At 40.1% G+C, this 26,851-nt stretch overlaps 1 protein-coding gene across 3 annotated transcripts in view; it reads left to right on the top strand.

Moving 5' to 3' along the window:
• ARB2A (ARB2 cotranscriptional regulator A) overlaps window positions 1-26,851 on the top strand; it is a 793,098-nt gene that overhangs the window by 545,664 nt on the left and 220,583 nt on the right. For all 3 annotated transcript variants that reach the window (XM_077462393.1, XM_077462395.1, XM_077462394.1), the window contains one exon: window positions 24,478-24,594. In XM_077462393.1, the coding sequence (XP_077318519.1) occupies window positions 24,478-24,594 (117 nt within the window). The remainder of the gene's footprint in view (window positions 1-24,477; window positions 24,595-26,851) is intronic.

A 26,851-nucleotide genomic window follows, 5' to 3' on the forward strand; every position in this document is an offset into this window, starting at 1 on the left:
GATTGAAAGAGACAAGCTTTCAGCATAAACTACAGTAATCTGTCAGGCCTGTACTTGATGCCCAGTGCAGTTGTATCATGCTCAGCCTGGAGGATTTCATGGACCTTTTCATTGCTGGAGAAGCTGGAAGTGTATTCTTTATGAGCACGCTACAAGTTCCACCAGCAAGGAAGTGGTCAAGCAGGAATTCTTAATTGTTTCAATGTGAAATACCTCTTTGTTGTGCAGAGTCCTTGGCAGTGGACAAATTACACAGCTAATGCTACAATATGGAAAGCATTCAGTGTGATCCAAGTCTAAAAGTATACTACTTTTGAGAGGAAAAGCTGTGGGGTAAGCCTCTATATTCCTGACATCCTTCTGTACTTGAAGTTTATTTCTGGTACATTTAAATGGACTTTTAGAATCTAAATGAAGAATGTAGTTATAAAATGTAAATTATTCATTTAGTTATATTTTTGTAATTTTTAATTCCTGTGTCCTCATTTTATATCAATTGAGAGAACCAATTGCATCCTTAATCTTATTATTCCCCCTCCCCCCCCACTTTTTTACACACAGAATATTTGAAAGTATTTCTGCATTTCAACTGGGACAGTCTGCATCTCAGCCTGACCTTTTAGTAATAGATCTGTCATTTAAGTGGAGCTGGCATCGCCTGTTATGCCTTATCAGTTCATAAGTAAATTACTGATTAATCAATAAGGGGGCAGATTATGTTCTATCCAACATTTCATCATATGAAATGCTATGTGCAGGCGCTAACTGTCTACTAGCAATCAGATGCCAGCACAGTTATAATAGGTTTTCCACCCCCTAGCAGTTTATTGCTCTTAGCTATCGAAAGTTAATTTCAAATCCCGATATAGTTGCATTAATTTCCTAGACATTTTCTGGGTGTAGAACAGAAAAGAATAACATGAAGTTTACACCACAGCTCTGTAGCTAATCGTTTATTACCTCCAGCTAAAGGGAATAGTACTAATGTCAGTGGCCACAACATCTGTTTGCAAGAATGAGGAGTGGCAGAGTCTTGTGTATTTGTGTGGGGGGGGGGGGGGGGCGCGGGGCAGGGGTGTAAGGGAGGGAGTGCGATGGAATCTTATATTATACTTGATAAAATGGAAAATTGGCTCCAAATATATGGATGTATGTTACAAGAAAATCAGTGTGATCAACCATACTAAATAGTATGTTTATCAGAAGCTAAACTGCATTACCCACTTAACTCTTAGTAGGTCTATTGCACATAATAATTCTACTAATAAAATAGTCATGTTAAAGCAGCAGCAGTGGAGTGAAATGCAAAACCTGGGGCATGTAAGATAAAATGGTAGTGTATTATAATTGAGGAAGATGATAAAATCATCTCATTTAGCTGTTGTGACCCTTTCATTAAAAATACAGGACTTTGTAAAGTTGCAAGGGAAAGTCGAAAATGTATATATTTTTTCCCAGTTATAGCACACAGAGATATAACAGTGGACACAATGACGTGTTTTTTCACCTGATTTTACTGCCAATACATTTTTACAAAATAAATGTTTAGGATAAGTTAGGGAATATTCCACTCCGTTCTTTAGCATTTTTTGCTTTTCCAAATATATAACATTTACATACAGTACATATTTAATTCAACCTTTAAAATTCGATTTAACGGTTTACAGATATTTAAATTATAAATTCTTCTATAGTTTTCTTAATATTTTGTAAACATTTTCTGGGGAAGGACAAATAAGTGTAGTATATGCTGCAAAATTTGCCTAGATGTGTGAGGGTTAAGGAATCTCCCACAGCTGGACTTCATCAAACCTGCCTACAATTAACCCTCCATTCCACTCTGCCTACAGCGATTATGATAGAGCTCTAGACATTTCTTAGATTTACGTGAGTTCAGCTGGGTATGCTCTTTTCCAGTATTAATGAAAATCATTTTTTTATATTCTTTTTTCCTAACATCAGTGGAATTTAAAACAGGGCTACTTAAGTAAATAATTAAATAAAACCGTTTTCTGCAACAGCAAAAGGATCAAAAGTTGTAAAAGATGTGAAAAAATGATAATTACTTAATATGTATGTTTTTAGGTCAGATAAAAATGTGTGTATTCAACGTTTAATCCTCTGACCAGGTTTCCTGGTAAATTTTATAATGAAGCGGTTAGTAAATTATCAGAAATAAAAAAATATATATATATTATCATACTCTAATACAGAACATTGCCTATGTCAACTCACATTTACCATTAGTTTGTTCATTACAACATAAAGCATCTGTAATAGTTCCTTCTATTTTTTTTTTTTTATGTTGTAATGAACAAACTAATGGCTAATAATGTGAGGTGACATAGGCAATGTTCTGTATTACAGTATGATAATATAATATTTGTTTTTATTTCTGATAATTTACTAACTGCTTCATTATTAAATTTACCAGGAAACCTGATAAGAGGATTTTTTTTTGATGGGTAAGGTTCCTTATGTAGATTCTATATCATTTGGAGACCTGTTGCAGGTGCAAGGTTATTTTACTTTACTTGTTCATTAAAGTGTGCATTAAATGGTTGGAAGGAAACACATTTGGAGTTCTGCAGAAATGTGTTGATTTAATGTGTCCAGCAGACTTTGGAGACTTGGGTAGTGCTGTCTAAATAACATATTATCCAAAAGCTTATAATGTATTGTGTGACCCAAAGAGCCACATTGTATTTTTTTTACAAGACTTTACCATTGTAAAGTCTTGTAAAAAGTGAAAGAAGTTAAAAGCTGAATGAAAATGAGAGGTATTCATACTAACCATATGGCTTGAATTAATTACACAAATGAAGATATCCTAAGATAGCAGATTTGTTGGATTTAGGTTCTTCCTGGGGTCATTTTACCACTGTAAAACACATTAACCATTTTCAACTTGCTAGTGAGATAAGTCAGCCATAAAATAAATTCCTGAAGCACTGAAACATCTCTGGTATCTTTTAACTTGGTGTCAGCTCTTCCTTTTTTATCACAAAGCAAGAGGAAAAAAAATAATAAATGGCGTGTCATCTGACTTCCAGTGTTTGAGTAATTGAGCACAATGCTTATAGCAAGTGATCTATCAGCCTACAGCTTACAGTATGTGTGTGGTGATCTTGGTATCTGCATGTCATGAACTGTGATCTTTCAACTTTTCAAAACTCCTTTGGGCAATATCATTGTGTTTTGCATTGTGTTTTTAAGGAAGAATGCCACTGAGTGTGGAATGTGCGAAAAAATGTTTTTGCGGCTTGTCTTTGACAACCCGGACATTATTGGTCATCATTATCTGAAATATATTAAGTCTGTTGTCCAGTCCTGAGAATTCTAATCTCTGATTAGTCCTTTCTTGTTTTGTTGCACATTTATATGAATTTATCTCTGCTATGCATCGGCAGAGCTAGAAAAAAAATATTTATGTGAGGTTTTCCAAATTGTATATTTGTAAATGTAGTTTAGTGAATTTTAAGGCACACGTGATCAAAAATAACTTTGACTTTTAAACAGCATTTTACAATATCCTTATGATGTGTATAAGCACTGTTATGATTGACGTTACTAGATTCCCTTTCTTAATAAATAATATATAGAGAATGTATGTAAAGATATGTTTTATTATTAATGCTCAATCATACATCTTTGTGGTCAAAAACATTTTAATGTTTGTTTTTGCTTTCTTATGCAAACATGAAAAAAACCACATGTTCCATAAAGAAAAACTTCAAACAAGACAAGTTACAAATACATTCATAGTATTAGTTCATAGCGAACGCATTATCCAACAGCAAGTTTCGGAAATCCTGCTTTATGCATGTCATTATTCATACTAAGTGATGCTAAAGAATTCACTAAGGAAATAATGGCACTTAAGGACAGACATCAATTTTTAAGGAAATATATTCATGCTAGAAGTTCTGACACTTAAGTATACATAAATCTAGAAGCATGCCATTGCATTTCAGCATGTAGTTCACTGTGATGGAAACTTCTGTATAGGTTGTATTCTGTGTAGATCTTGGGCATTGTTGTAATAATGGAAGAAGGAAGGGCAGTCTCTGGTCATTGGAATTTTTACAGTAGTTTTAGCACTCCTATCCTTTTTTTGCTCCACCATCCCATCCTATAATATATTTTATACTTAACTACAGCCCTTATATCTTAAGATAGTCTTACTTGTCGCCACATTTTGGGACTCTTTCAAGCTGTACCTGCATATGCACGTCACGGCCTTCCTTTATTTCAGTGGGAAGTTGGGCTGTGGACAGGCTTTCCATTGAAGTGGATGGAGGCAGTGGCATATATGTTCAGTTCAGAGGATTTTGTCCAGATATTGTGTAGCAGTGGACAGAGCAGCACAATGAAGATATCTGAAAAGTAGTGTTATGTAGGTAAGGATATTGTATCCTGAAAATGTTAGGGGAGGATATAAAAAATATATATATATCTAAAACTATGTTTGCTTTGGACCTTGTAAATATAGTCATTGTCACTCTAATACTAAAGCTTGAAATTTCTCTAGTTGCTAATAAAGTAACAAACTAACTTGAGGATTCCAAAATGGATTATGTGGTGGGTGCACTTTAAATCAAAATCTGCAGTAGTGTAATTCAGCCTATAATAATTCCAATTTAATCCATGAAAACTGATGAGGGTGTATAAGAACTGCAAACGTGCTTTGCTGAATTTCATTCCAAAATTGTCTGCCTTTTGTGTCTGAACCATAAATTTGATTGCCTTATCACACTGAAATTAAGAAGAGCTAAAAATATAGAAGCATTTGTGTCTCATTTACTGGAGATGTCTGCAGGCTTTTTCTGACACTGCAGATTCTATTCATCTCTTAAGTCACCAACATTTGGTAGCATTCAGAGAACAAGTTGTGCACTTAAAAAGCTGTACTGAACAACCTGTCACCACAAAGTGGAACATTCTACTTGAGATGTAGTTGAAAGGTAGACAGTATTATAACGATTAAACAAGCAGTCACGGTGGGCTCTAAATTAACTAATATTTCAGGATGGTCAATTCCTTAAATTGATGTCATAATAGATGAAGAGCTTATAGTAACCCTTTCTGTTCTGGAAACAGTATAAAGTGTCATTGGGTATGCAGCACAGATGCCCTCAGGTGCCAGCATATACTTTTGCATAGCCTCTTCCGAAACCCTTGTGTTCTCTTGCAAACTTGATTTCTTCAAAGAAAAGTCACAATCTGCCACCCTCCCTACACTTATTTTGACATTTGACTGGTTGTCACCTTGATAAACAAACAAGGTTGTAGAGCAGTATACGAAATCCCTTTAACTTTCTCACTGGAATTTGAGATCTGCCTATCCAAGCACCATTGCTTCTCCCAAGGCACTCACAAGCTTATGCAAAGGCATTTTAAAGTCAACCTGTGCGCAGACTATGCTCAATAAAATATTTGGAATCTTTATTGTGATCTTTGAGATTGAATTAAGCACAGGTGCCTTCATTGTATTTTGGATGATACCGTAAGGCTTGTACACGTGGGCCGAATATAGGGCGTATTCGTACAGTTCTGCAGTAAAACCAACTGACTTATGGCTCGTGTGTACAGTTGTCTGTTCCACAGAAGCTGGTCTCGCAACCAGCTTTTGTCAAACAGGCATGGTGGAAAACCAGCATCTGATCAGCGCTGGCTGGCAATGGCTGTCTGTGCCAATTAGTGTGTTATAGCACGGGGGCAGTCCCTCTGTCAGAACACAAAGGTACAGCGGGGAAGATTGCCGCAATAACATCTTGCATGTGTCTGTTTTTTTCCATTCAGCCCACTGGCTTGAAAGAAAAATAATTTATTTATCTCAGTGCAGGTTTGCTTTCAAAGTAGATGAGAAAGTGATGGCAAACATTTTTGCAAGGTGAGGCCATTATTGAAACTCTAGTGATTCTTTATTGGGCCACAATACAAATTTTTTTGTGAATGGAGAAGTGGTCGATGAATGATAGGATCCACTTTCTCCAATCACAAAGCACTTTTCATTCTGTGAATGGATGAGCAAGGGGGAAGGGGAGAGCGAGTGGCACCAATGCTTCTTAGCTGCAACCACTGATCTTAACCTCTGCAACACCGAATGATTGCCACTGTAGACTATCCAGCTTCCATGGTGGTAGGATTTTTATTGTAAGTAGAAGCCAGCAGCACTTCATTAGGGATAAGTGATCTCCCTGGTACTGTATCCATTGCAAAATTTTTAACTAAACTTCTACTTTAGGTTTTACCAGGTGGCTGATCAGGCCTCTTCTGATGTCAGTTTCGCCATAGGATGCTTTAAGCTGTTCTCTCCATTTTTGATCCCTCTGTTTGTCCATTTTTTGGGCCTGTTAGTGTGTTTTGCTGTTTTGCCCACCCCTCAATTGCATTGCTTTTGAACATTCCTGTCATCTATGACTAAGATCCTGTGTCCCGCAATGTACTCAGAGGAACATTTTTTACAGGTACAGTATTTTTTTTTTTTTTTTTAATGGATGGAACTTGGTGTGTTGTACATGTCTGTCTATTTTTTTTTATATATATCTTTTTGCAGTCAATTCAGATCAATTTATACCTAGAACAAGGAAGGTTAATATGGGCAGTGAAGTTCACAGAACAATGCAATACAAAACAATTCCACAGCTTGCTTGTAGCTGCTTTACAGCAGCCCCTTTGGGTTCCCAGTGAAGTCCCAATGCAAACATAAGGCAAAAAAAACTTGCATTGTATACATTCTATTCACACCAATGTACTGTATTGCTGTATTTTGTAACTAAATGATGCAGACAAATTGCAATGCTTCATGAGAATTTTTTTATCTCTATCTTAATTTTTAATTTTCTAAATTACAAACAGTGTACCTGTGTTATGCGGTGTGCTGTGGACCAGCCCTTACTAACTAACAAGCACAAAACTAAGTGGAACTTTAGTCAAAAAAAATAAATCCTGCTAGATTACTTGAGACTGGCCTCTACAGCTATGTAAGAGATTAAAAATAAGTGCCTATACTGTTTAAAATCCAGGAATACACTGACCCGCCCTACTTTGCACAGTATTGGTGGTCTGGCATTGCCTTATGTTCGAAAGTACTACCAGGCGATCCATCTTGGCAAGGTCATTAACTGGTGACGACATTCTATGTCCAAACTCTGGGTACAGTTAGAACAAAGCCAGACCGATATTTCCCTTGAGTGCACTCTGGTGTTATGATTCACTACCTCAGGAGCTAAAGTCTCATCCACTAATAGGGACCACATTGCTGCAGAGCTCTGCTGGCCTCTCTCGCGACAAAAAATGTCACCATTATCCCCGATCAATTTCCACCAGGATTCCCACCCACGGAATTCAAAACTCTACGAAAATTGAACTGTGAACATGCCTCTAATTTCGTAGCTGCAGTGCAATGGCCTTCCATGATGGAGTTAATGAACACCTCAGGCCCCTACCAACTCCCATTATGAAGTGCAACACAACTACATAATTTCCTACATTCTATCCCAAACCCCCAGAGCTCCACTCGTCAGCTAACCACTTTTGAAGAATATTGTTCAGGAACTGATCATCTACCCCAGGTCTATTCCAAAACATATTCACTTCTGAACACACCCTCCGAACAACCACACTTACCCTGTCTAGTAAAATGGGAGGCAGTTCTAAACCGCACTTTCACTACATCACAAAAACAAAATATTATCAGATTCTCCTTCAAATCATCTTTATGCACCAAAATACAGGAAACTAATTTCAAAATATTAACTAGATGGAACCGCACACCCATTAGACTACATATAATATTCCCTGACACATCAGACTGTTGTTGGCGATGTTGAGGGGGACAGAGGGACACTCTTGCATATCTTTTGGTCCTGCCCTAAACTGATGGCTTTCTGGATGGCTGGCCGCACTGTTACCCAGAAATTCAGAGAATACAAGATACCCGATGATCCAGTGTTCTTTCTGCCACATGCATCAAATATCCCCGCTAAAACGTATAACTTTATACGTCATCATACGTCATTATACTTTATCTACTAAACGGCGCTAAATCCTGCATCCCTCTTTTCTGGAAACAATGCCCATCGACCACTGTGAGTTGGCTGAGGAAGGTGGAGGATATAAATAGAATGGAAGATATAATTCTTACAGAGCAAAATAAACGTGAAACAAACATAAAGTCCTGGAATCTCTGGAACATGTTCACACTCTCAGATGAGGAGAAGACCCTATTCGGAACATAAGTCTCTCAATGGACTCGCGTAGATACCTGTCTCTATTGACCTGAGCTATAGTTGTCCCATTACCTTCCCCCCCCTTTCTCCCCCTCTTTTCCCGCCATTCTTAGTCTACTCTTTCCCTTTTTTTTCTCATTTTTCTCTTCTTTTTTGTTTCTATTTAAGAAAAAGTGAAAATGAAGATTGGGCAGCCCTGTCTGTTTCCCTACTTAGTAATTATACTTTAGTCACTGTTACTGTATGAGACACTAATGAACAAGCTAACCGCAACTCTTCCTATGATGTTGTTCATTGAACATAGTAATCATTTATTGTACATACCGATTTATTGTGATCTGATGATACGAGATTATAATTTCGCTTGATTGTATGTCATTACTGCAACACCTGGGTTTTACCCTTTCTTGGAGTTCAATAAAAATTATATTTGAAAAAAAAAAAACAATTGGGGTCCTCTAGTCTGAGACCTCTCCTCTTAAAACATCTGTGGCAATGAATATACATACATTGGAAGCAAGTATGTCTTGGAGGAGACCCCTTCCTTTTTAAAGGTGCAGGAACACATGAGAAGCCCAGATTCACACAATACCTGAAGACCTCCATTTTTTTGCAGTTGTATTCAAGAATACCCTCTATTTCACTCAAATTGGTTGAAACCGTTCAGTCTTTGTTTTTGTGCTGGGATATTGTATTGTATTGTTTGGTGGTAATGGGGTTTATTTACTAAAGCTAGAGAGGGCAAAATGTGTCACAATAATGCATAGACACCAATCAGCTTCTGGGTTTTATTGCCAAAGCTTAATTGAGCAAGCTGAGGTTAGAAGCTGATTGGTTTCTATGCAAAAATGTGACTAAGTTTGCCCTCTCTAGCTTTAGTAAATAAACCCCATAGTGACTATGATTTGCAGCAGCTAGGGATACTGATAATTGTTTTTTATATATATATGTATATGTAATTAAATATTAAAGCTCCACTGAAACCTACTTTTTCATGAGTGACATATTGACCTCTGTTTCATTAGGCATTTGACCACAAGTCAGAGCGCACAGGAAGCCAAGTCTCAATTCCATGCAGCATGGCAAGTAACTTTTTTAACAAGTTGGTCTTAGTGGGCGAGCTTATGGGCAGAATGTTTCCTCATTAGGGAAAGACGACTTGTTACAGTCCCCCATGATGACCTAGGGACCAGAATTTTTTAGTTCTCTGTTCGTTATCGGAAATGATTCTTCAGGTTGGATGGTTATACCAGTGTAACATCATAGATTATTATGAATAATTTCCTTTCCAACACTGCTTCACAAATAAGCTACACATGATAACAAATGCCTTTATTTGTTTATCGCACATGGGAAGAGGGACTTTTTGCTGCTATTCCTTTAAACTGAAAACAATAAAAACAAATTCAGTCATTGTTGCTCGACGAGGCGTTTTTTTTTATGGTATTGACCCTCAATGTATCTTTTGACACTCTTTATCCATTACAACTACTTGTTTTTAAGGCTTTTCCTTCCTTTGGTTTTGACATAAGTATAGAGAACTAAGGTTGCGCCTTCAAAGTGCAGGAAAAGTGAATATTGTGTTATCCTGTTGAGGCAGTGGAAATCCAGCTGTCTGTGTTTAAATAACCTTGCTTTAAAGCTCCATATCCATCTGTGATGTGCAGAGCTCATTGCTGGGTACCTTCCCTTGTAATCTTGCTCATCACTTGGCTTTGTGTTTGTGTTAAACATGGCTCAGAGTTCTGCTGATCTGAAAATTCTCAATCCAATTTTGTATTTGAGCTGTAGGAAGATTGATGTTCACATATTGCTATGTGGATAGCACCATACCTACTGAGCATAGATAACCTGCAAGTCTGTGCTTTCCATGTGTTGGGGCAGGGGAAAGTAAATAAAGTGATATTGCAGAATGGTATCAGTTTTGTTACACAGGGAACAAATATGCTTGGGGAATTGGCATGTGGATCACGTTGAATGCAGCAGAAACATTAAACCTAACTATGCTGACTACCTTCAGACAATATTATCTGTTTTCCATTTAACAATTCTAAACTTTATTTTGTGTGTTAAAGCAGTGGATCTCATGGGTGCTGGACACATAGAAATATAATATTTTCGGAATGTATGTATTTCAGTTTTGCTAAACTGGTTATAAAAACAGCCCTGACATATAGCAAATAAGTAGAAACTGGACATTTGTGCATCCACTGTTCATTGTTTGAGTTGGCCTGTATGCAGGCTGATTTTGGAACAATTAAACTAATAAGACCAGTAATAAAAATGGTGGACTTAGATTTACAAAATGTTGAATCATTTTTCTGTGGATGATCGTTTTTAATAATTACTAATCCCAGCAGCAGCTTACTAGTTTTAGCAAGCAGAATGTGTTTTTGTTGTAAATTTGCTTATAACTGGAAAATTTGGCTACCAGAAATTATGTAAATAGCGCAAGGCAACAAGAAATATTAAAACGGTAGAAAACTAAAAATCTTCTCCCTGCAAGAACATAATGTGCTAGTATGCATCAGCTATTAGCACATTATAAAATACTTACCTGAAGACTAGGCCCTCCAGCTGACAGGGCTTCCATCTTCACTTCTTTCTGGGTTCGTGAAATACGGCCGTTGGAATGGCCGAGATGACATCACTCCCTCACAACAAGAGGCCTTTACTTTAGTAGAGTTTTTGATTACTCAATTATAATCATTTAAGTGGATTTTTAATTTCTCTGCAAAATAAGGTGCTTTACATACTCTTCAGATATGTTGGATCCACTTGGGATTTCCTTTAGATTTACCTTAAACTACGTAGTGCAAGACCCTGTCTGATTGCATACAAAGTGAAAGTGTTTTAGGTTTGGTTTTGGTATATCTAAAGAAAAATTGTACAAGAAAATTGTATAAAGTATGGCCAGTCTTAAGGGCGCAGAAATGATCAACATACACAGGTGCTTGTAAAGTGTTTGCTGCAGTTTCTGACAGACTTTGATGCTACCCACTCTTCTCATATGCTTCCTTGGCTGGCCTCTAGTTTGACTATGACGGTGCTGAAACACGAGCACCTGATGCTCCTGTGTGCTAAGCCATATCAAATGAGCCAAATATGGGTTGTGTTTGTAGGATGAGTATGTAGGTGAAGATAAGATATGGGAAAACATAAACTTGTTCCAAGCATGCTGTAAATAAAACCATATTTCACTGGCAACTCAAGTTGTGGTTGCATTGGACAAAAAAATGCTTAACCACTGGCCGACCAGCCGCCGCAGTTATACTGCGACAGATTGGCATGGCTGCTCAAATCGCCGTAGTTTGCTCCTTTAAGATGTAACAGCAGGCGCGCCCACCTGACTGCTGGGCACCCGCCGGGCACCCGTTCTCACAGGGGAGAGGAGACAGATCGTGTGTTCATACTAAGTATGAACACCAATTGGTCTTCTCCCCTAGTCAGTCCCACCCCCCTACAGTTAGAACACACCTATGGAATACAGTAACCCCTTGATCACCCCCTAGTGTTAACTCCTTTCCTGCTTGTGACAGTTATACAGTAATCAATGGCTATTTATAGCTCTAACTTTTGCGCAAACCAATCAATATACGCTTATTGCAATATTGTTTACCAAAAATATGTATGAATATGAAGAATACATATTGGCCTATACTGAGGAAAAAACATTTATTTATTTATTTTTAATTTGGGGATATTTATAGGGATATAAAAGTACAAAATTCAAAATTGTCGCTCTTTTTTTGTTTACAGCGCAAAAATAAAAACAGCAGAGGTGATCAAATACCACCAAAATAAAGCTCTATTTGAGGGGAAAAAAGGACGTAAGTTTGGTTTGGGTACAACTTCGCATGACCACGCAATTGTCAGTTAAAGCGATTCGGTGCCGTGTCGCAAAAAAGGGCCTGGTCAGGAAGGGGGTAAATCCTTCTGGGGCTGAAGTGGTTTTAAAAACGTTATGGCAAATAGTCTGTTTATGGCCATCTTTTCATGTACACACTTGTAAAGCCCTGTACACATGGTCCAAGTATTGACTGGTTCAACAGAAACTGATGGATTGGTCAGGCCCCCTGGAAAGTACACCAATCTCCTTTTGAGCTCCTCCGATTTTATATGTTCAGCACGCTGGGTTGAATGGAAAACAAATGATAGTGTGTGCTTAGCTTAAGAAGATGTCCAATTAGTGTAGTATATATTTCTGAAATATATACTGGTTCTGTTGCATTTTAGCTACCGTTCTGTTACTGTACAATCATAACTGGGATATATCTGAATATATGAATGTCAGAATGAATGTGCTGGTTTGCTATACTGCAACAGTTCCATTGTACACAATGGGATTCCATGGCTGTGGATTCCATAGAGGAAACAATGGTGTATCTCCTCCTCATTACTTCCAGAGATTTCATGTTTGTATCTTATCTGAGCAGAAGTCTTTCAGCTGCAGGAAGTCATTGGCTGAACTTCCTGTGGATAACAATTATCAAATCACACAGATGTCATTCCATGTAGTGTAGTCTTATGGTCAGGGACTGTGATAACATTGTGTAAAAAAACTTTACTGCAAAGGAAATTAGTTAAAAGGTTGTTAACTTTGAAGAAGAAAAAAACTGACTAGAAGCATCAGTGTTACATTGCTCTGAAGTTAGTTTGTGTATCTTTGTGTTGGTTCATTATTGATCCTTAAAGGACTGTTAGCAGTTACTTGCCCACAACTGTATTTCTGCTGTAATGTTGAACACGTTTCGTACCTTATCCAAGGTGGAGGACAGCCAGAGCTTTCTGTCTAGCGTTTCCCTTTAGATACTACATAGGCTCTCACCCGAAAGCACCTGGATGAGATTATGTAACTAGAACAGAGTGCTTTCACACCTCCCATTCTGTTCTTGAACAATCAATATCTACCCTAACACATTCCACAGTGATTGAATCAAGGTGTTGGTGCTACCTGTATAGATGTGAATGCTGGAGTATCTTCCTAAGGCTTTTTAAATTTAAAGAAGTGGCTTGGAGAAGCTACGAAATGTCTTTAATATTGAGGTTGAATGTGACTAATGTGTCTCCTGATCTGAAGAAAATGGGAAATTTCACAGACAACAATCTCCTAATTAAAGTGATGGTATTGGCTATTTTTTTTATAACAAACATGTTTATACTTGCATGCAATGGTGCAATTGTTTTGTACCATCCTGCCCCGATCCTCCTCTTCTCTGTGTGCCACTATCAGAAACCACTTCCCATTGTGGCACATCTGTGGGCTCAATCCTGAGCTGTGCTGCCTGTATATAGACACAGACATTGAGGCCAGCCTCTCTCTCCTCACAGGCTGTGATTGACAGCAGTGTGGAAAGAGAGATAGCAACTCTGCTGCTCCCGGGTACAGCGCTGGATCAAGATCAGACTCGGGTACGTATTTTGGGGGTGCTGGAGAAGCAAAACATGAAATGTATTTCACTTTAACCGCTTTAGCACCGGAAGATTTTACCCCCTTCCTGACCAGAGCACTTTTTGCGATTCGGCACTGCGTCGCTTTAACTGATAATTGCGTGGTCGTGCGACATGACTCCCAAACAAAATTGACGTCCTTTTTCCCCCCACAAATAGAGCTTTCTTTTGGTGGTATTTGATCACCCCTGCAGTTTTTATTTTTTGCGCTATAAACAAAAAAAGAGCGTCACTTTTGAAAAAAAATGCATTCTTTGAGTGGTTTGCGCAAAAGTTAGTGTTTACAAAATAGGGGATAGTTGTATGGCATTTTTATTAATATTTTTAGTAATGGCGGGGATCTGCGATTTTTATCGTGACTGCGACATTATGGTGGACACGTTGGACATTTTTGACACATTTTTGGGACCATTGTCATTTATATAGCAATCAGTGCTATACAAATGCACTGATTCCTGTGTAAATGGCAGTGGAGGGGTTAACCACTAGGGGGCAGGGTAAGGGTTAAGTGTGTCCTGGGGCGTGTTTCTAACTGTGGGGGGGCGTGGCTACATGTGACACATCACTGATCTCTGCTCCTGATCACGGGGCAGAACGAGGAGATGCTTGTTTACATTAGCATCTCCCCATTCTTCCTTCCCGTGAGATGATCGCAGGTATCCCCACGGCGATCGAGTCCACGGGACCTGCGACCCGACTCACAGAGGTCCCAGGCCGGCACGGCAGCAAATTTAAAGGGGTGTACCTGTACGCCCATTTGCCTGTCCGTGCCATTTTGCCGACGTACATCGGCGCGCGCCGGTTGGGAACCAGTTAAAGCAGAGAATGCATTAAGGTAAAAATAAAAAAAAAGACTTTAGCCTTTGCAACCACGTTAACATACAGATTATGTACCTTTTAATGATGGGCTCACATGATGTTGCTGCAGTTTGTAGTATCGTGGCTGATTGATTCCCCTATGTGCATTCATTAATCCACCTAACTGTAGAACACTAGACTGGGTGGTTTTGTGGGATTTGTAGTTTCTTCACAGAAAGTGTAAGTTCTTAGACTACAGACAGAGGTTATGCATTAACCTGTGAAGGGCCCTGTGACATTCCTTATGTTTGAATAGAAATTTCTTATACTGGATTGTAATGATTACTCTATTAACTATAGGCTGTGTGCAAATGGCATTAAATTCCATTATTAAGTTGCATGATCAATGCTCATCTTATTCCAGCGAGAAACACAAGGTAGGAAGGTTTATAATGCCTTTAGAGCTCTGGCTGTCTTCTTGGGTAAGGTCCCACTCACACTTAGGCAATTAGGAGTTGTGGGTAGAATAGATGCAATTCTGTCCACAATTCCGAAATGCACTTAAATTTCAGTTAAACGCTCAATGTGCATCTGGGTGTCATTCATCCTTAATGGCACCTCAAACGCAGTGCGATTTTTGCCACTATTGTGTGAAAAAACTCTCGAGAATTGCAGCAAAATGCAAGTGTAAAAATGCATGACATGTGGAATCACATGAAAATCGGCCCACACTAAATCGCAAGCGGGAACGTGAGTTCCAGCAATGCGAAATGTGAATAGGACCTAGGGCATACTATGGCACATTGTATTTAATGCATGCACATTAAAGTAATGCTTTAATGTGCATTGCATTAAGGCATGCCATTCATTTGCAATATATTTTCTAATGCACCACAATGAACCCTAAATTACTTCTGTACTGTTTTGAAAGTGGATTGCAACACTTGGTTATGTGTTAGTGTATTGTGGTGCATTGCAGTGCAACTGCATTTGGGTGGCATTCAAAATTATTACCACCACAGTGCACCAATGCATACATTGTACATCTATCGCAATGCATGCACTTGATCTGCACTAGAGAATTACACAAAGTGGTTCTAAAGGCAGATCCAGTGATGATGCATGAGAGCCTTGCTGTCTGGGGCTCTCCCTCCTCATTGGCTAAGACAGCAGGGGTGCGCCCTTGGCTCCCGCTGCTGTTAATCGACGTCAGTGAGACAATGAGAAGAGAGAGATGGGGGGAGGAAATGCGGGGCTGTGCCACGGCTCTGTGTCTGAATGGACACTTAGAGCAACGTCTCAACTTGGGTGCCCCCATAGCAAGCTGATTACTGCGGGAGCCCCCAACAGTAGGGAGAGACCAGGAGCTCTGATAGGGGACCCTAGTAGGGGATCTGGGCTGCTCTGTGCAAAACCACTACAAAGAGCAGGTAAGTATTATATGTGTGTTATTTTTAAACCAAAAAAAAACAAGACTTTAATATCACTTTAAGAAAAAATACATAAAGTTCCTTATGCTGCGTACACACAATCGGACTATCCAGCGGACCAGAGTCCGCCAGATAATACGCCCGTGTGTGGGCTCTGGTGGACTTTTTCTTCCCAAAAGTCCAGCGGACTTGGAAAGAAGTATTGACTCAAAATTGTCTGCCGGACTCAGCAGTCCGGCGGACAATCCACCCGTCTGTGTGCTAGTCCGCTGGACTTTTAAAATGAACGGACTTGCCCACACACGGAGTAAAGTCCGTTAATTTTGAACGTGACTCCAGGTAGATGGGACGAGCGAAAGAAGCGAGATTGACACCTCGTGAGCCCCGTCGCCTGGTATGGATTTAAAGGGGAACCCCTACGCCGAAAAAACGGTGTGGGGGTTCCCCCAAAGTCCATACCAGACCCTTATCCAAGCAAGCAGCCCGGCCAGTCAGGAAAGGGGGTGGGGACAACCTCCCACTTGCGCTCAACATGGGGGGGTGCTTTGGGGGAAAGCAACTTGTCCCCATGTTGATGAGGACAAGGGCCTCTTCCCGACAACCCTGGCCGTTAGTTTTTGGGGTCTGCGGGCGGGGGGCTTATCGGAATCCGGGAGCCCCCTTTAATAAGAGGCCCCCAGATTCCGGCCCCCCGCCCTATGTGAATGAGTATGGGGTACGATGTACCCCTACCCATTCACCTTGGGGAAAGAAGTAAATAAAACACACAACACAGGTTTTTAAAGTAGTTTATTAGTCCGCTCCGGGGGTCTTCTTCCGACTTCAGGGGTCTTCTCGCCTGGCGCTATCTTCTGCTCTTTTTCTAGCAGAGGAGCCTGGCTTTCTCCTTTGTTGTCGCCGCCATCTGGGGGTCTTCTTCTGACTTCAGGGGTCTTGTCCCGCTCTTCGCTTCTTCTGCCGGGCCTCCGCTATCTTCTTCCAGCTCTGTAACAAGCATTGGCCAGGTCTTGTCACTGTCACCACCCTCTTCTTCCCTTCTTCTCTTCTTCTGATGTTGACACAAAGCTCTCTCCATCTGTAATGGCAGGGACGCGTTGCGTGGCAACTTATATAGGCATAAGGGGTGGGGGTCACGGGCGATGTCACATGGTGACCCCGCCCCTTATGATGTCAGTCTCATCATCCTCCGGGACTTTGACATCATAAGGGCTGGGGTCACCAGGTGACATCACCTGGTGACCCCGCCTCCTTATGCCTATATAAGTCGCCGCACAACGCGGCACGCGGCCTGGTACGGTTCAGGAGGGGGCCTCACTCGTACCCAGCGCCTTTCCTGACCGGCCGGGCTGCGTACTCAGGTAAGGGTCTGGTATGGACTTGGGGGGGGACCCCCACGCTGTTTTTCTGGTGTAGAGGTTCCCCTTTTAAATCCATACCAGGCGACAGGGCTCACGAGGTGTCAATCTCGCAGATGGAAGCGGTGACATTGACTTCTTTCGCTATTCCTGTCTACCTGGAGTCGCGTTCAAAATGAGCAAGTCCGTTCATTTCAAAAGTCCGGCGGACCTCCGTCAAAAATCCGGCGGATTGTCTGTCAGACCTAGTCTGCCAGAAAAGTCCAGTCCTGTGGTGTGTGTAGGCAGGTCTGCTCGTTCAGAAAGTCCGGTGGACCTCTGCTGCAAAGTCCGGCGGATTGTCCGCCGAATAGTCGGATCGTGTGTACACAGCATTAGTGTTCACAAACTTTCTAAAAAAAAACATAGCAATGTTCTTGCATTATATGGGGCTTCATATCAATATACTCTTCTTGCAATTTGTTTTACCAAAAATATGTAGAAGAATACATATCGGCCTAAACTGAGGAAAAAAATTTTTTTTTTTTTAATTGGATATTTATTATAGCAAAAAGTACAAAATATTGTTTTTTTTTTTCAAAATGTACGTTCTTTTTATGTTTATAGCGCAAAAAATAAAAACCACAGAGGTGATCAAATACCACCAAAAGAAAGCTCTATTTGTGGGGTAAAAAGGACATCAATTTTGTTTAGGTACAACATTTCACGACCGTGCAATTGTCAGTTAAAGTGACACAGTGCCGTATCGCAAAAAATACCCAGGTCAGGAAGGGGACAAATCCTTTCCGGAGCTGAATGGGTTAAAGGACAATTTCATCCAAGTGATTGTGATCACGGGATTGTGTGTGTTCACTTTTAGATCTGCTTTAGCGTTAAATGGATAAATCTGGAAAAAACATAACCTTTATTTTGGCATATGAAAAAAATATTGATTCTACAATATACTGCATGTCGTTTGTGCTATTTTTTTTTTCAAAATCGCTATATTAATTTGTTATAGTGGATGCAGTATTAGCATATGTTGTGAACAATTTAGCATATGCGTCAAATCCCCTATTGTTAAGACAAAACGCATACGTTATGCAGATAATAACCTAGTGGTAGGTGTTTGCTTGTTAATTTTAGTGTACTGTATAACTGTTTAAGCAATAATGATATCAGAATGCATCATGTGAAAAACTTTTCTGATTTCTGGGTCTGAATGAGTCCGGAAAGAATGATTTCGATCTAAAACTCTTGTACTGCATGAGACTACATTTTCTTGTCTAACTATAAAGAAAATTACAAATCAAGATTTAGAATTTGTTTTATTGTGTCATCACAAGGTCTGCTTGGACCCCGCACTTCCAGATCCTGGTGGAAGGAGTCAGAAGGGAACCCTACATGATTTAAGCCTTGTTCACACATGCCCAAAATACTGGCGCTGGACAAATGCGCCTAAATTATTAATGCGCATTGTTTGAGACATTTGATGCTCCTTAGAAACGTTCCCCAAAACGCCCTCTGTGTGCTTGATGTGCATTAACCACTTGCTTACTGGGCACTTAAACCCCCCTCCTGCCCAGACCACTTTTCAGCTTTCAGCGCTGTCGCTCTTTGAATGACGTGTGTCATGCTACAGTTTACACAAATTAAATTTTTATAATTTTTTCACACAGATAGAGCTTTCTTTTGGTGGTATTTAATTGTTGCTGTTTTTTTTTATTTTTTTCTAAATAAAACAGAAGGGGACCGAAATTTTGAAAAAAGAAACAACACTATTTCATAGTTCGTTATAAAATTTAGCAACAGGTAATTTTTTTCCTTCACTGATGTGCCTTGATGAGGCTGCACTGATGTGTACTGATGGGCTGCGCTGACAGGCGGCACTGATAAGGCAGCACTAATGGGCACTGATAGGTGGCACTGATAAGCACTGATGAGGTGGAACTGATAGGTTGGCACTGATGGTTGGCACTGAAGGGTACTGATAAGTGCCACTGATAGGTGGCACTGATGGGTGATACTGATAGGCACTGGTAGGTGACACTGATAGGCAGCACTGATCTGTGGCATTGGTTGTCAGCACTGGTGGGCATTGATGGGTAGCACTGTGGGCACCAGTAGGTGGCACTGGTGAGCACTGGTAGGTGGCACAGTGGGTACTGGCAACTGACACTGGTGGGCACAGCCACAGCTTTCTAAGTGAGGGATAAATGTCCCTCTGGCTTTTTTCCCCCGCCGGCAGTGTAAGGGAAAAAAAATACTGATTACCGAGCTTCTGTTTACATCACGTGATCAGCTGTCATTGGCTGACAGCTAATCACATGGCAATGGGCCGGGATCGACCCCTTACTCGGATCTCTGATCCACGAGTTGTATAGATCAGAGTGATCACAGAGTGCACCACACAGACTGCACTTGCTCAGGAGGGCTTCCATGGATGCCCTCCCAACAATTAAGCCCCGCGCTGCAGCTGTCTTTCGACTATAGCGCAGGGTGCTGTTGTGAACAAGGCCTAATGAGCAGCAAACGTATGCCGCCGTTTTCACGGTGCGTTACCATAGACATGAATGGAAGAAGTTGAAATGCTTCGACTCCTTCCAAACTCCACATGAAGCTTAATTTTTGAAGAGCAGCAATGCAGTGCAAACAATTCATGTTTTGATGTGTGAAAAGCACTTTATGCTGTCTGTTATCAATTGTAGACTGCTTTAGTAGGAGTTTAAGGCTTTTTAAAAGTGCACTTCAAACTCCTGCTTTTAATTCCAGTGTGAACAGAGCCTTAAGCCCCGTACGCATGATCGGATGGGAAATGTTCGATGACAGGCTGTTGGCGGTAAATTCAAACATCTGTACGCACCATTGGACAATTGTTGTGGGATTTTCTGCAGACAAATGTTGGTCGGCATGTTTTCAAATTTTTCGCGAACGAATGTGTGTTGTCGGATTTTCCGAGCGTGTACACAAGTTTGTCGGACAAAAGTCCAAAGTATAAACACGCATGCTCGGAAACAAGGATGAGCCAGAAGCGGTTGGTCTTGTAAACTAGCATTCGTAATGGAGAATTAACATTTGTGATGCGGAAAATTATGAAATCTCAAAATGCAGCGCACATTCTCTTCTTCTTTAATGAGATAATAATGAAGCTGCTTTGCTGGTGATACTGATGGCGTTGTTGCAAACAACTTTTCAAAGGCTTTTTTTTCCTAGTGATATCAAGAATAGTTCCATTGTCCTGTAGTTTTTAAGACCAAAGATACAACTATGTTGTTGTCCCTTGTCAATTTTACATTGTATTTTTTTTAAACTGTAACTGCCTACTCCCAAAATGTAATTTGAAGTAAAACACATAGCCAAGTCTTATTCCCCCCCCCAAAACATTTTTTATTGTGCATTAAAAAAAGAAAACAAACATGCTATCTGCCAATAGAACTTAACCAAAAAGTGCCTTCTGTGCATCCAAAAATATACCAAATCAAATCATTATTCAATCAAAAAAATTATGTTAAAGCAATAACTCCAAGGCAAAGTTATCTCCTCCAATTCCACAACATGGCTGGCCATTCAGAAACAAACTGAAAAGCGCAAATCAACACTCACCAAACTTCTACTAACACAAAATTAGCAGAAGGAGCCCAAAGGGTGGCACTAAAGAGCTAAAAAAACAACGTGGCACGTCACTACATTGGTAACTGTTGGCCAACAATTGTGTGGCCGTGTGTATGCAAGATAAGTTTGGGACAAAAGGACATGGTTTTGTTGGCCAACAATCCGATCGTGTGTATGAGGCTTGATTGTTGACTTAGCTGCATCTTGCTACACCACAATTCTATTACGAGTCCTTGGAAATAATGTTGGCAGCTGGCTGAATAATCAGTGGTAGGAAGTGGACTACATTAGCCTGCAAACCACTACCCATAATGCTCACTTGTGATTCTGGTGCTATCATGATGACTCTAGAGCCCAGAGGACTACAGTGGGTTGTTTCTGACAGCCTGGATGCTACAATTTTCCCAGCAGCCTCAGCCCCATACACACAATCAGAAATTCTGCCAGCAAAAGTCGGATGTGAGCTTTTGGTCAGAATTTCCGACCATGTGTATGCTCCATCAGACTTTTGCTGGCAGAATTCCAGCCAGCAAAAGATTGAGAGCAGGTTCTCTATTTTTCAGTCGGAAAAAGTTCTGATCGTAAATTTCAATCGTCTGTACCAATTCTGACGTGCAAAATTCCTACACATGCTCGGAAACAATTTGCTCAGAAGCAATGAACTTCATTTTCTCTGCTCATCGTAGTGTTGTACGTCACCGCATTCTTGACGGTCGAAAGGTCAGAGAACTTTTGTGTGACCGTGTGTATGCAAGCCAAGTTTGAGAAGCATTCCGTCCGAAAAAAAATCCAAGTTTTTTCCGATGGAAAATCTGCCGGTGTGTACAGGGCATTAGCTTATAAACCCTCTGTGTGGAGTACAGAAGGAACATAGGCAAATTTAAAGCTGTATTGCTGGAATGGCGGTTATTGGGGTTTCCTTTAAGACCGCTTTTTAAAAAAAAATTAAGCAGTTCCTTTGTGGTGGCTGATTTTTTATTTAATTTTTTTCTGCCATTTTCTTCTTTATTACCATATTTCAATGTTCTTTCCTTGTTTTTATATAGTTTTTTTAAATCACTTTTTACAGCTTTTTTTCTTTGACACCTTGCCCCTTTGTAAACTAGTGGACAAAAATAGTTATTAAAGTACTGTACTGTATATCTAGTATACAGTATGACTTGCCAGGTTTTCCTGACTGGTTTGTAAGTTGCCCACTAAAAAGAAAGCTGTACTGTGAAAATATGTAGACTGCCATTGCTGACTACTTCAAATATTTATCTTAATACAAGTTCCTATAATACAGTATATACCTTTAAAAGAGATAAGATTGCAAATAATCTAAATAATGTTATTCATTGATTATTGTTTTAAAAACTATTAGATTGTAAGCTGTCAGGAGCAGAGCCCTCCTAACCCTCTTGTATTGAATTGTATTGCACTGCCCAAACTGGTGCTATATAAATCCTGTATAATAAATAAAAACTGTGCCTCTGTAATCATTTACATGCATGCATGGGACAGACATTTTTGTTACTTTGTTTACAGGGTCTGCATTCTACGCAACAGCCCTGCACATTGATTGTGTAGATAATCCTTTTTTTCCAACTGTTATATGGGGTCCATCTACCTGAAAGAAGTTAAATATCTGTTGTCTCTATGTGAAATGCACTAAATGGTTTTGGTTGTGTGATCATCAGCATAAGTGTTAACGTTTTATGGGGGTTTTGTTTGTTTTTGTTTTTTAGTGTAGGGAAGAATTAAAACCTTTAGGTTTTTTCCTTTGTCCTGGTGAGGAGATTTCTCTTCACTTCCTGTGTAGAAAACGCGAAAGGAAATTAGAGAAGATTTTCAAAAGTTTGGTGAAATTCCCTTCAGTTCAGTGAACTGGCACAACTGGCACAGGTGTCACCATTGGAAAATTTTCCCTCACTTCTGTTTTATTGGGAGGAACAGGTTGTTTCATTTTGTAAATATCCCTGGAAAATCGCATTTTCTGTGTGACAATTTTTATATGACAATAAACTCTAGAAGTGATTTATTAGCAATATTGAGTTGAATTGCATCTTGATATAGCGCGGCCATTTACCCCGAAGGATCTCAATGTGCTTACAAACACGTACACATACTAGGGCCAATTTTTTTATAGACAGGATCTGATTAACCTACCAGCATGTCTGGAGTGTGGGAGGAAACCCACGCAGGCACAGGGAGAACATGCAAACTTCAGGCAGATGGTGTTGTGGTCGGAATTTGAACCAATGACCCTATCGCTGCTAGGTGAAAGTGCAAACCACACCACCACCGTGCTGCCCAATGAATAGTCCTAAACATCTAATCCAGCTTTTTTTCAACTAGGATGCCTTCAGTTTTCTTCAGGGGTGCCTTGGCAAAATGCCTACAAATTGCCAAAAAACTGTACATAAGCCAGCGGGTGGGTCAAGCCTGCCTTTTAATTACACAAAGCCACCAGTTTTCATTGTGCACCATTACGACCCTGCCACCGGCGTCCAGGCACAGGGAGAACATGCAAACTTCAGGCAGATGGTGTCGGGGTCGGAATTTGAACCAACGACCCTACTGCTGCTAGGTGAAAGTGCTAACCACTGCACCACCGTGCTGCCCAATGAATAGTCCTAAACATCTAATCCAGCTTTTTTAAACCAGGATGCCTTCAGTTTTTGCCCAAAAGTTGTACATAAGCCAGCGAGTGGGTCAAGCCTGCCTTTTAATTACACAAAGCCACAGGTTTTCATTGTGCACCATTACGACCCTGCCACCGGCGTCCAAACAACCAATGACATCCTCAGTTGATAAAGAGGATGTTGGTTGACTGCACAGTATCCTTATTTACCCCTCCCCTGTCCCTCTATATTAGCACTGGGGTCACATTAGCTGAGTGATGGAGAGGAACTGAGGAAGAAAAGAAACACTGGAATACTAGTCAGTACCAGTGTGCAAAGGTGCATTTGCTTTGGAAGAATAAATCACTTCTGATATTGGGTGTTTACATGTGTGGATGCATTATGTAAAATGACTGGAATCGTTTTTATACATTTTAGACTGAGGTGACTCCAAACTGTCCATAAATTTAAAGGGTGAAAAAAGGTTGAGAAACACTGATCTAATCAATAAGTCTTATATACAGCTATACTTACTTTCCTTTTCTTATTAATTAGAAATAATGGCAGTAGGTACTGCAATGTAAATGCAGCTACAGGAATGTATGGCATTTGTATGTGGTTTAAACTATATTAAAACTGGTATAGCAGTTCCTATCACACCGTGTTTGCTTGTTTCCTTTTACTAAGGTAACAAGGTCATCTGTGTTGCAATAAAAATAAAAACTCTCTGAAAACCTTGTCTGGTGAAGCGGTAATACGATTGTTTTGTTAGGTTTAGATGCAAGCCTCTGAAGTGGACATTTCTCAACCCATTGATAATAGAAAACAGCATTGTCATTTTCTCGTTTTCTGCTAGTCTTTAGCTACACAAACTTTTAATCTAGGACCCCATCAAAGTTGGTTTAAACACAGGAAGTCTACGTTTGAATAATTGCTCAATCTATAACACAGCTGGATTAATATCCTACATTTTGCATATGTTTCTCAGACCTTTTTTTTGTTCTTTCCCGAACAGATGATTCAGCGTGAAGCTGATGTGAAAAGTAAGGTCAGTGCTGTGGCTCTGACAGACTCCGTTCACAATGTGTGGCATCAGGAAGCCAATAAAACAATTCGGGAATGGATGAGAGAGGTAATAACTGTTTGTCTGTTGCCATATATGAGTGTTGTAAATGTTAAAAAATGTTATCACATGAAAAAAAAAAGTTTTTAAATTTCAGAAAAAAGCCACAGGATTTTATATTGATATCCATTTGCTCAGGGGCTATATATTGCAAAGACTTGATCAGCCCCACTTACCAGCCACTTTTCTTTTGAATTTGTGATCGGAGTGAGAACATATGAATGCCCTCTTTATTAGAAGGACAGAATTAGTAGTATTCTAGAGAGGGATGCTTCACCATGACCTCACTTGCTATAGTTTTTTTTTACCTTGCCCTGATGATAATCGACAAGCCTGAAACCGCCATATTAAAGAAATACATGCCTCTTTTAAATCTAATCAGGCAGCCATGGCTAGTTACTATACACCAGACATAGAGGTTGATTTACTAAAACTGGAGAGTGCAAAATCTGGTGCAGCTGTGTATGGTAGGCCAATCAGCTTATAACTATTTTAGTAAATCAACCCCACAGTTAGAGTTGCCACCTCATCCCTTTAAACTCAAACACATATGAATTACACAGGTTCTGAGGCTAATTAAATGCAGATAAGGCACTAAGTGAGTTTAATTACCACCTTAATCACCTTAATCAGCCACAGAACCTATGTAATTATTATGTGTTTGGGTTTAAAGGGATGAGATGGCAACCATACCCACAAACTTTTGTTTCCCAGACTGCCATAGTCTTCGCAGTCACATTTGTTCTCATTTCCAGACCTCCATAAATGTTGTTGCTCATTAGAGATGGGCTTTGGCGTGTTCGAAATCCCACATGCCCGATCCCACCAGGAAGCCGACACTGCACACGGTTAATCACAGGCAGTGAGACATTTCCCAATCTGTGCAGCTGCAAACCAGGAAATATGATTACCTGTGTGCACTGTGCAGTGTCTGCTTCCTGGCAGGATCAGGCACTTGGGTTTTCGGTGAGCATCTGGATTGCTAGGGCTACTTCATATTTGCGTGATGCATATTAGGCACTGTTTACATGTCTTTTAGGCATGTTACCATTGAGCAGCTCTATATAATGGGCATGTTTGTAAAATCACATCAAAGATTCAGCAGAATTTTTTTTATAATGCACCACACCTAAAATGTGCAGGTGTCAATGGGGCCTAAGAATGTAGGAGTGCAAGGAGGCAAGAGTGCATGCCTTGAAGTAAGGTACATTGTGGTGCTGTTCATTGTGAATAGCACCCTAGTGCGTTATACAATAATGGGCAGTGCACCCACAAGGCAGCCCCTCACAAGGAATATGCTGTATCCAGTGCACTACAACAAAAAAGTTTTTTGCATTTTTGGTGTTGTGATGCATTGAGAGGCTATTCAAAAAGTAATTCCACAAGTCACAAGAATTTCTCTCATCTCTGTGCAGGATTTTGTGGCTAAGAGCTTGGTCTGCTGAACATACTTGTAAGAAACATTCATCCCAAATGAATCAAAGGAGTTACTAGGGTTAAGGAACTCCTATCCCATAAGTAAAAGTATTTTACTCTTTCAGCTTCTACCTCCTCTTAAAGAAAGGGATCTTTCCACTCTCCCCAGGCATCAGCCTCAAAACCAAGGCTTTCATCACAAGCCCTGGCACACATAGCCTTTACAGAAGCCCTCTTGCCAATGAAGGGGCACCCCCACTCTTTGGTATTGGGGGAGTCTGTTGGCATATGCACAATACTGAACTTGTGAATTTTTTGTGTGCCAAAATTGTGGATGGAATCCACAAGATCTGTCAATGCTTCTCTCAGACATGGGGATTCTCTTGCACCAGTTGACAAACAAGATGCCAATCTGCATATTTCCATTTTTCATTGCACCTAGTGCTTTCAGCATTTTGCTGTGGAGACCAGAATTTCCAGTTTGTGACACTGCCATTCAGGCTCTCCTCTTCTCCCAGATTGTTCACAAAAGTTCTTGCTTTGCTTCTGACTCTTCTACAAACCCAAGGCATTCATGTCTTAAGTTACCACTTGCTAAAGGACTCTTTGGCCAGGACCTTTTCTACCAATGTCTAAGAGACCGCCCAAGTCCTTCAAACTTTTGACTGAATAGCCAACTTTCTAACGTCAACTGTTACGCTGTCTGCGGTACCTGGATTTAATTTTGAACTCAGTCCAAGCCAGAATTGTCCTTTATCAGGGACAAGTTGCTTCCTTAACCACTAAAATACAGGGCACTTTCGCCCCCTTCCTTCCCAGACCATTTTTCAGCTTTCAGCGCTCTCACACT

Source organism: Lithobates pipiens, unplaced genomic scaffold, assembly GCF_037356315.1.
Source record: "Lithobates pipiens isolate NorthernLeopardFrog02 unplaced genomic scaffold, aLitPip1_a1.2 Scaffold_3, whole genome shotgun sequence".
Lineage (NCBI taxonomy): Eukaryota > Metazoa > Chordata > Amphibia > Anura > Ranidae > Lithobates > Lithobates pipiens.